Consider the following 10,949-nt stretch of genomic DNA (forward strand, 5'->3'; position numbering starts at 1 on the left):
GTCTCCCCCACCCCTTGGAGGTAAGGAGGGCTTGAAGCCCTGGGGCCTTGGCCTCCCCTATCCCAGGGCCTACAGTCTCCTGACTCCTTTCTGCTGGTGCTCAGGCTGACATATGAAGTCCTGGTCCAGAGCCTGGTGGCCATGGGCTGTTGCCAGGCAACAGCCTCCGAGAGACAAGTTCAAGGTAAGGTCTTGGGTCTGAGCAACTTGGATGTCTGGAGAGACGGAATCAGGCAGAGAGGGTCATCGCCACCCCTTCCTGCCGGCTCGAGCTCACAGCCCCAGAGCCTGCCCTCAGCCCACAGCCCCTGCAGTTCCCATAACCCACAGATCCCAGCCCCAAACCCCCATATAACTCCTTTCATTCCCCTGATGCCCCCCCCCCATTTATTAAGGGTCACCACATTGCACAGATACAAAGGAGGCTAGAGTCACAGTGTGAAAATTCCCCCCTGGACTTGAGAAATGGAATTTCCCCCATTCAGTCATTTATTCCAAATAGTCATATGAGGGGCCCACAGCACTGCCAGGCCCTGGGAACACAGACGCATCAGGCACTGTCCCTGCCTGGAGGGACAAAGCTATTGGGACACCACACACACACACACACACACACACACACAAACGCACAAGAGCTTGCACAGGTAGTGACATATGGTGAGATGGGGAAGCTGGAGGGCTGTGGGATCCAGAGAGGGGACCCTGGCCCAGGCCCACTCCCCACACAACCTGGGCTGCAAGCAGTTCCTCTGCTCCCACCCCGTGCACACCTGCCACACACACAGCAGGCCCTCAGTGTTACACCCCAATACACATTCACTCGTGGATATGGTGAGATGCCCTGAGCACCTACTACGTGCCCTGCACTCCGTTTACACACCCCTCCCCCATCCCATTATTGTTGCTGCCTGGCTCTTCTCTCCCTGCCATTGATAGTCAGTCCCTGACCCAACTCCTACCCCACTGGTCAGGCCAAACTGTCCATCACAGTGTCCCACCTTCTCTCTAGCTGGAAAGACGGGCACGTGACCCACATCTGGCCAATCATGGCATTCTAGCACCTTGTCTTTGGTGATTGGCCCAAGGGGCCATCCTGTGACTCAGTTAGAACCAGTCAGCTCTCTTGCATGAGATCTGATATTTGGACACAGGAAGAGAGTATATCTACTGCCTTTGGATCAAGATCTGTAAGGGTGCAGGCCGAGGCTCATCAGGGACGTCTTCCATGACTCCTGGAGGACCAGGATTCTGGGAGGCTATACACAAAGAGGCCTGGGCACGCAGAGCTGAGAGACAGGAGAGAAGGAGCACCCCGATAGAGACGGATGCCCGTACCCACCCCCACCCATGCACACCCGTCTAAAAACACAGCGCCCGCCAGAGGAATTGGCCCAGGCCAGTTGTCATGTGTCACTGACTTTATTGACAAGAGTTAGAGTCAGAATTTCCCTAAGGGGCCTCCCAGCCACCCTTGTAGAACAGGCTCACTTGGCCCAGGAATCAGGAAAGTAGGGTTGGCCAGGAAAACAGGAAATGCTGGAATGCCAGGGGCCCTCTTTCCTCAGACCCCCAGATCCGCCTCAGGGGACACCAGACTGAGGACTGGGCCTCCAACCTCCACACAAGCTCTAGTTTTGTAAACTTCTTTCCCCCTGATGGGGCCTCACTCTCCCCCAAGCCCTGCCTCCCTGATCCTTGGTCTCTGACCCCCAGCTTCCCTTCCTCATGTCCTGTAGCGCCCTCAGCCCCAAGGGCTGGAGACAGAGAAGCCACTTGGTGAAGGAGAAGGGGTTGAAGGCCACACCTGGCGGGGGCTGCCTCCACTCTGTAACCTGTTAAGGCCCAGCCCCAGCCATTGCAGTGTGCACGGCAGTTTACCCCAAACGACTCCTTTTCTTCCCAAATCCCAGGAGGCAGGCAAGCTGGGACAAGCACTTCCACTTTATGATGGGAAACTGAGGCCCAGAGAGGTCAAGGCTACACAGGATCTGAAGGTGAGTAGAAGATCTAGGCCTCCCAACTTGTGGTTCCCATGCTTTCCCTGAGGACCCCCTACCCTCTGCGGGGTAGGGGGTTGGGAGATTTAACTGGAGGTACCACCGTCCCCGGGACCAGTCTCGCTGTGGCTCTAAGGGGTCATCTCTGGGAGGGCGTCCAGGCCAGCCCCAGGCCCAGCCTTGGACAGTGGCCTCTCCCTGTGGCCTCTCTCCAGCCTCCTCTAGTCTTGTCTTCCTTGGGCCTTTCCGACGTGCTGCCCCGGGGCATGTAGAGGACGGGAGGCCTGCTCCCCAGCCTGCAGCGCTGCCCCACTCCTCCCAACCTCTCCGGGGAGCCAGGCCTTGCTTCTCAGCTCTGCCCCCAGGCTTCCACCAAGGCCTAGCCCTTCTTACCAGCACTGCAGCCCTCAAGGGGGCTGAGCCTGTACCTTTCAAAGCATTTGCTTTTCCGCCCTGATGGCATCCTTTCCTTGAGTTTCATCAGGCCAGGCACCGGCAACCATGTTTCGTTGATGCTGCAACTGAGCTCAGCCCAGAGGGGCCAAGGTCGGCCCCAAGGTCATGGAGCAGATCTGTCCTCCACCTCCTCCTCCTTCGCCTTTCCCTTCCCCCTTCCTCTCCCTGCTCTTCTTCTTCCTTCTCCTCCCAGCTCTGTTTAGACACTCCGCCTTTCCGTTCCAGTCTGCCTGGGCCAGGTCCCTGCTTTAGTCGCCGAGGGGGGAGAAGCAGGGAGGATTTCTCCTATGAGGAGGTTCCTGAGCCCTCAAAGACCCTGAGACCCCCTCCAGCCACAGGACACAAAGTGAGCTGCTTTGAGGGTTGATTAGCTGCCCCCAACAGGGCCTGAGCTAGCCTTTGGGTGGCCTAAGCTTATGCAATATGGGGTCCCTCTTTAAGAAAAGGGGTACAAAATTACAAGTATGAAATTAGACTCAGGGCCTCAGAAGGGCCCGAGCAGTCAGGGACCCTGGAGCTCGACTCCATTAGCTTCCTGGAAAATCACGTCTTCCCCTCTTGTCTGGGAATACAGGAGTCCTGGCATTGACTGTCTGGGCCAAGGGGGCCTGGAGGTTATTGGGTTGTTTAGCAGGTGAGGCCTGAGGCCCAGAGAGGAGAAGAGCTGGCCCACAGCCTTGCAGCAAGACGGGGAGAGCTGATGGGGGCCTGGGCAATCTCACACCCTTCTCCCTACCACTCCCTGTGCAGTACCACTCCCTGTGAATGTGGGCCCCCACTCCCTCTTTTGTGAACCTGACTCTGAGCCCGGGAAACCCAGGCCTTGGTCTATCCCTCTGAGGGCCAAGATTGAAGATGCTCTGTTTCGGAAGGGGAAAGCCAGTCGGTACCTCTCCCCTTAACCTGACCCTACCCAGCCCGGCAGAGATGCCCCTCCAGACTTCTCTGATAGAGCTCGTCCAGGCCGTATCTCCCATCCCTGAGTCACAGAGGAGAACACAAGGCCCAGAGAGGGGAAGTGACCTATCTGAGGTCACACAGCAAGTCTCGGCAGCAATGGCATCAGAGCCCAGGCCTCTGAACTTCCCATCACGGACCCCTGGCACCTCAGGTGGCATGCCCGAGGCGTACCCACAGTCTTTGCCCTGTCCTTGGGCTACCCTGGCCCTCCGCAGGCCCTTACAGATAGCTGATGTGCAGGGTGCCTGACTTCTCCGCAGCTGAGGGCTCTTGGGGTAGGAACTGACGCTCCTTTCTGGTGGGGCCGCTGGGAGGCTGCTCCTGTCCGCTGGGACCCGGCTGCGTGATGCGGTTGACCCCACCATTCATCTCCTTCGGCCCTTCATGCTCCCCTGCTCCCTCCTGCCCAGCCTCCCCACCTCCATCCTCTCCTTCATCCTCTTCTTCCTCTGTCTTCTCTGGAGGCCCCAGGGGAGGCTCCTGGTTGCGCACACGGCGGGAGGGCCGCAGCAGGACCCTGCGGAAGCCCTGCTTGAAGCGGTAGGAGAGGAAGCCGTAAAGGATGGGGTTGGCACAGCTGTTGGCGTAGGGCAGCGCCACCACCAGGAAGTAGAGGCCGAAGAAGGCGGGTTCCTCGGGCAGCGGGCACACCACGTTGATGATGTTGAGCACATAAAAGGGCATCCAGCAGAGGACAAAGAGTGCCACCACGGCCACCACCATGCGCGTGACCCTGCGCTCAGAATGCCGCCGCCGCTGGCACGAGGGTGCCCACACCCGCCGCCCAGCTGAACGCACCTTGACCACGATGAGCAGGTAGCAGAGGCAAATGACCAGCAGCGGCCCAAAGAAGCCCAGTGCAGCCGTGTAGATGATGAAGCCAGCCCGCCAGGCCGCTGCCGGCTCGGGCCACTGCATGTGGCAGGTGCTCATGCCACGGGGCACGCCCGAGAACACCACCACGGGCAGCACTACCACGGCTGAGGCCACCCAGACGGCCGCACTGACTGTGCGGGCCACGGGCGCCGTGCGCCAGCGGGCCGAGCGGGTGGGATGCGCTACCGCCAAGTAGCGGTCCACGCTCATGACGGTGAGACAGAAGATGCTGGTGAACTGGTTGATGCCGTCCACAGCCATGACCAGGCGGCACATGAGGGCCCCGAAGGGCCAGTAGGACAGGGCGTTCTGGGCGGCCAGGAAGGGCAGCCCCAGCATGAAAAGCTCATCAGCCAGCGCCAGGTTGAGGATGTAGATGTTGGTGACCGACGGGCTGGCCGTCTGTCGCAGGACCACGTAGATGACCAGTGAGTTGCCCAGCAGGCCCACCACGCACACCACCAGGTAGACCAGTGGGATCAGAATGCCACTGACAGCCAGCCCTACTGCACTCTGCGCTGTGGACGCGTTTCCGAGGATGGCATCCAGCGGCCAAGCAGAAGAGGCGTTCCACGGTTCCGAGGGCGTGGGCAACGGTGAAGGATAGCCAGGGGTGTCCATGGCCAAGAGAGGATGGTCAGCAGTCAGCCACTAGCCTGGAGGAGGGAGGACACAGTTTGGTCATGGCAGGGCACGGCTTTGTCTCTTCAGCCCCTCCCCCATCACCCTGAACTTGGAGACTTCCCGGTCACCTGGCCAGAGTGTGACGTGTCACGGCTCATTCACTCTGCGCAGGCCAGCAAGGGAGGCGGGCAAGGTATCCCCACTTCTCACATGAGGAAACTGAGTCTCAAAGAGGTGAAGTGACCACGCTGTACCACATAGCGGGGGTGTGGCATGGGACTCCGGCTTGCCTGGCCCCAAAAAGCAGGACCAGCACTGACCTGGACACCAGTGACCCTTCACTTGCGCACAGGGCAAGTGCTCCGCAAATGTTCAGCAAGGGGATCATTCGATAAGCTGATGACAACATAAGCCCTTTCCTCATACCAGCATTTTCCAAACGTTTTTGACACCAGTGCGTTGTACATTGCAACCCGACGTCATATTGTTCCATAAAACAAAATCTGCCCTTTCTACGTGTGATTAGCCTGCTGGCAGAGCCCCAAGTGGATCACCCGCTGTGATAGACTGAATGTGTCCTCCCCCACGCCAAATTGATATGTTAAAATCCTAACCCCCAGTGTGATGGTATTAGATGGGAGGGCCTTTGGGGGCGGTGATTCGGTCGCGAGGGTAGAGCCCTCATGAATGGGATTAGTGCCCTTCTAACCCCAGAGAGCTCCCATGTCCCTTCTGCCATGCAAGGAAACAGCAAGAAAACAGCCACTAGGAACCGGGAAGCAGGTCCTCACCAGACACCGAGTCTGCCGGCACACTGATCTCGGACTTCCCAGCCTCCAGAACGGTGAGGAATGAATTTCTGTTGTTTATAAGCTACCCAGTCTATGGTATTCCGTTACAACAATCTGGACAGACTAAGACACCCCCCAAACAGGTCTCAGCTCTCATGCTAGAAAAACACTGCTGCATATCACAGGTCCCTAACCTTGAACCCAAGTCTCTTGATGAACTTCAGAGGATCCATAAACCCCCCAAACTCTGGTGAAAGTTAATACATCCTTGTGTTTTCTGGGCAGAGCCCAGCGCTTTCATCAGATTCCTCAGATTCTGAATGGAGTTAAGAACCACAGGCTCAGAGGTGTCCCTTCCCCTGGAAATCAAAGCCCTTGAGGACTCTCTCAGCCCTGCTCATCCCACTGCACTGCGACAAAAGCCCTGCTGTGAACAGGGCTGTGAAGGATGATTGGCTGTGAACCTGGGGAGGTGGGCGGCTGGGGCCCCTTCTGCCCCAAAGGCTGGCCGATGGTGGAGAAATTCACAACACGCTGGGGGTAAGGACAAGAACAGCCAGCTCCCCCCTGCGCTGGTGGGGGAGGCTCCCCCGAGAAGAGGACACTTCAAGTGGGTCTTGAAACGTGAGTAAGAGCTTGCCCAGCGGCACAGTGGGAACAAGCGTCCCCGTTCCCTCTGAGAGTACCTTCTTACTACACTTCTCGTGTGTTATAAGGAGCTGAGACGCCTCCTGGCTACGCTGCTAGACTTGACTCTCAAGCGTGGAGATGCTATGAGATCCTTTCCCTCGTCCCTTTCATATAAGCGCAAGTTCTGCATCAGCGTTTGAGGCATCGAATGAATCAGAGGAACCCCGGTGGACAAATCTCAATGCAAAGGGAGGATGAATTGCTGACAGTGGGAATTCAGGCCCTGCTGGGAGAGACCTCCTGCCCCAGGATTGGCTAACCTCCCTCAGCAGGACTTTCTGGCTCTCCGGAGACCCAGTTAGAGGCCAGGGCTGAAAGCTGGAGTCTCTCTGCGACGGGACCTCCTCCCCTCCTTCCAAATGACCACCCCCTTCCCCAGTCCCTTGGCTGCTGGCTGCCCTGACTCTCCCTACAGAAACCCCAAGGGAGAAGGAAACCTCTCAGAGGAGCCTTCCTCCAGTGTTCTCCTGCCCGCCGAACACTGGACCTGAAATGCCTCCAGTGAGACCTATGGTCCCCACTGCCCTGTCCGGACACCACTTTTCACATGTGAAGCTCCTGGAAAGGGGAGGCGCCCCAACTCAGAGCAAACGCCTCTGGGTGGGTGAGCGTGCCCGGTGGCCCTGCCCAATACCTGGGATTTCCAAGGGCTCTGAGCACCAGGCGGGGTGATGCCAAGAATGGCAAAGAACCCTTTGGCCCTGCCTCTTCCTGATGCTTCCCCAGGCTGGCCGGGCTCAGAGCACCCTCTCCCTGCTCCTCCAAGCCTGGTGAGAGCCCTCAACCTGCCCTCACCCCAGGCACTAAGCAAGGGGCAGTCTGGACAGTGGGCGCATAGGGTCCTAACAGTGCTGCCAGCCCTTCGTCACGGAGCTAAGGTTCCAGGCTAAGCAGTGACATGCAGCATCCTATAGAGTCCTATGAGGGAGACAGTAGGGTTGTCCCCACAGTACAGACAGGGAACAAAATTGAGGCCATGCACTCTGGTCACACAGCTAGGAATGGACAAAGCTGGGAGGATTCGTAAGACCATCTCCCGCCCACTCCATATCACAGGCCGGCAGACTGAGGCCAGGCCTGGAGAAGGCACTTGTCTAAGGGTCATAGCTGGTCCGGCCAACTAGCTGGCATCCAGCTCCCCCACCAACCTATTCAGAGCTCTCCTCACTGCTCCTCAGGCTCTGGAACTATTAAGATCACGGGCCCACATCCCTAAACCCTCAGAGACCTAAAAATAGAATTTTAGAGTCTTAGAACTGAGGTGTAGAGTCATAGACTTTCAGACTATCTTTGAATCGGAGAAGGTCAGAATTCCAGAACGCTGGAATCAGCCCTTCTTAGACCTGGGATTGTGACCTTAGAGTCCAGACTTCGTCAGCTGGGGAGTCCTACGTCACCCGTCCATCCACCTCGCCTCCTTGTGTGCACATCCTCTATATAGCATCCCCGCCAGGTGACAAATCACAACCCAGGGCTGGAGGAGGGAGGGGAGCAGCAGACTCCCAAGAGAGGAGCAGTGAGCCAGGAATACCTAATTTCCGGGCTGCAGGGACAGCTGCCCCCAGGGAAGCCGGAGGGTGAGCTCTGAGGACGGCCCCTCCTGCCCAGACACACACATGTGTACCCACAGGCACACGTGCTAACACACATGGCCCTGGCGGGAACACAATGTACCAGCCAGGCCCTGCCTTTGTACAGGAGGGTGAAATAGCCCCTCCCCAAGCCCTTGGTCCCCCCAGAAGACTCCCTGCCTCCACCCTTATCTGGGCCCATCTTCCCTGTCAAAGTTTAAGGGGCCAGAGTACCAGAAGCGAGGAAATTATAGCTTTCCATTGGGGTAAGTCAGACCTGCAATTTAGATGCCACCTTTTCTTTAAGCAGCTAGGGTGCTGTGCTGATCTAGTTCGTCCTTTGGAGAGGAGGGCCTTTTTCTCCTTGTCTGGTTTATCTTTGGCGCAAGCTTGCCTGAAAGCCGGGGGCGGACTCCTCAGAGGACCATTCCAGACGGAACAGAGGTCCAGAGAGGGTGAGTGGTTGCCCTGAGCCCCACAGCAATTCAGAATAGCCCCTCAGGGATGCCAGACACCCCAGTCGTCCTCCATTTGTCTATCTCCCACCCCCTCCCCCTCTAGACTGCCGACTCTTGGGCGCAGGACCCTGAGTTATTTATATCTGTAAACTTAGCACCCAGCACAGCATGCAGGACATCTGCAAACGTGAACAGACCAAGCAGTTCAGCAAGTAGAACTAGGAGTGAAGTAGGAGGGCGCTCCTGGGCAGAGGCCTCGGGCTCACATCATGAGAGCCTCACCAAGCCCAAGGGCGGGGGGGGGGGGGGGGTTAGAGAGGAGGAACATGAGGTTCAGAAAGGTTCAGTAAACTGTGCAAGGTCACTCAGCTGCTGAGTGCAAGGCCAGAAGGTGAGCCCAGTTCTGTTTGTTCCTAAACCATCCCTACCTCCCAGCCCTGTGCGCTTCCCTGAAGACCTCGGGCTGAGAGGCATCAAGGACTGAGACAACGCAGGCTGGTAGTCCCTGGCTGACTCTACGTCCTTCTTTCTCTCTGCTCCCCTGGGCCTGCCCCCAGGGAAGAGGCCCAGATCTTCAGTGCCCCCCCCACCTCAGACCTCGGGTCTGACACACAGGAACACACCCCACAAGCCCACAAGCCCTAGATTGGGGACTTGGGCTCTGCCACAGAGGGAGGATGCCAAATTGCTGTGTGACCTTGGGCAACTCACTTCCCATCTCTGGACCTCAGTTTTTCCTATAAAAATGAAGACAAGCCTACCCACCTCCCAGGGTTGTTGTAAAGATTAAATGGGAGTGTGCTGAGCACAGTGCCCAGCCCAGAGGGGGAACTCAGGAGAGCTGGCATTTGAGCCAAGGAGGCTAAATGCCGTGCTGCATCTGGTTTTGTCCAGCTCCGACACTGCTGATCCGTGACTCCAAGATTCTGGAATCATGGTATGAGATTCCGAGATTAATGCGCACCCTCCAGCCCCCCGCTGTCCACGAAGAGGTCGCAGGTTGTCCTCCTTCCTCCCTGGACCTTCCACCCTCTCCCAGTCCCCATCCCCAGCCTCCCAAGTTCATCCTGCGCAGAGGGTGAGCTCCAGCACCCCACCCTCTGGGACCCCATCCAGGCCCCAGCCTCCTTACCTGCCCATGGGGTGAGGGCTCCCCTCCTTGCTGCCAAGCCGGTTATCATTCTGCTGCCCCCTCTCCCTGCCCAGTCCCCAGTGCCCCCGAGCACCCCTTAGCCGGGCTCCCCACACTGTGCCCACTCTTAGATGGCTCGCGAACGGAGCCCCCTCCTAGGCCTGCAGCGGCCACGTCTGCCCACAGAGCCGCTCCCATCTGGTCTCCGGCCCTGACTTCCCACCAGCGCCTGGTGCGTCACCCCCCATCTCCAGGACACGTCTTGGGTGGTGTGGGGGGTAGGGGCACAGATTGGGGGTCTGCAAGCAGGAGCCTGGGGTGGGGGAGGAGGGAGAAGCCTCCCAAGAAAAAGAAGAGAAATGGGGAACAGGGGACCATAAAAAGCCAATAGAAAGAGAGGGGAAAGGGGGGTCGGTCGGAGGTAGAGAGAGAGGGAGAGACAGAGAAGACGGCAGTGGGTGGAAAGCCAGAATGAGGGGGAGTGATGAGAAATGCGTGACAGGAGAAGAGAAAGAGGAGGAAAGAGCGAGAGAAGGGGCGAGAGGGAGGGATGCAGAAAGAGATGCAGGGAGAGAAAGCGGGGAAGGAGGGAGGAGAAGGAGGGGGTGGCAGGGAGAGTGACAGAGAAGGATTGTGCCACAGATGGTGACATGGAGAGCCAGGGAAGGAGGGAGCAGGAGTGGGGTGCGGGAGGAGCCCGGAGGAGGGGCCGGGAGGAGGGGCTGGAGCGCAGGTGCGGGTGAGGGAGGAGGGGCAGCAGGTTAGGGGAGGAGGCTGGAAGGGGTCGCAGATCCTGTTACCGGGGAGATTTCAGCCACCCACGCTGGCCTTGCCTCCCCCAGAAAGGGGTTGGAAAGGAGAGCGTGGTACTCAGGGCAGCTGGGGTCCGAGAGCCAGTGGTGGGACGCCGCCCAGGCCACCATGCACACGTCCCCCAGGGTGACAGCTGGGTTCCAAGGCCAGTGCCGCAAGGAGGGCTGGGAGCACGGGGCGAGCACTGGGTGGGGAGTACACAGTCCTACGGTCCGGGTTCCCCAGCCGCAGAGGAAGGCCGGATGGGGGTTATCAGCCCTGAGACTGGTTGAGTCTGGAGAGCCCCGGGCAGGGTGAGGGATAGAAGGACAGGGTAAAGAAGAACTATTTCAGGCTTTGGGGGCCAAGAGGCAACATCAAAGCCAGTATACAGGAGAACACAAATTTCCACTCTTTGTACATTGACAAAATTTCAAATGATAAATAATTGAGGACTTTTTTGCTGTTGTTGTTAATACAGATCTACTACTGACGAGGGTGGAATTCTTTTTTTTTTTTTTTTTTGGAGGGGTAACATTTTGCTTCATCGGAGTTCTGGTTTGTAGAAAACAGCCCTAGCCGGCAGGCTATACAGAAACAGG

At 58.0% G+C, this 10,949-nt stretch overlaps 1 protein-coding gene across 1 annotated transcript; it reads right to left on the reverse strand.

Moving 5' to 3' along the window:
* Positions 1-909: 909 nt before the first annotated feature.
* Positions 910-10,470, reverse strand: SSTR3 (somatostatin receptor 3). Its single transcript, XM_004279445.4, has 2 exons — positions 9,556-10,470; positions 910-4,945 (listed from the first exon to the last, which is right to left on the reverse strand). Exon 2 carries the CDS (start codon positions 4,908-4,910, stop codon positions 3,633-3,635), a length of 1,278 nt encoding a protein of 425 aa, XP_004279493.1. The 5' UTR covers positions 4,911-4,945; positions 9,556-10,470; the 3' UTR covers positions 910-3,632.
* Positions 10,471-10,949: the final 479 nt, after the last annotated feature.

This window comes from Orcinus orca, chromosome 11, assembly GCF_937001465.1.
Source record: "Orcinus orca chromosome 11, mOrcOrc1.1, whole genome shotgun sequence".
In the NCBI taxonomy this organism is placed as follows: Eukaryota; Metazoa; Chordata; class Mammalia; order Artiodactyla; family Delphinidae; genus Orcinus; species Orcinus orca.

What these genes read in the sequence shown, in the direction of transcription:
- SSTR3 (XM_004279445.4), bottom strand. Translation starts at nt 4,910, where the DNA reads ATGGACACCCCTGGCTATCCTTCACCGTTGCCCACGCCCTCGGAACCG.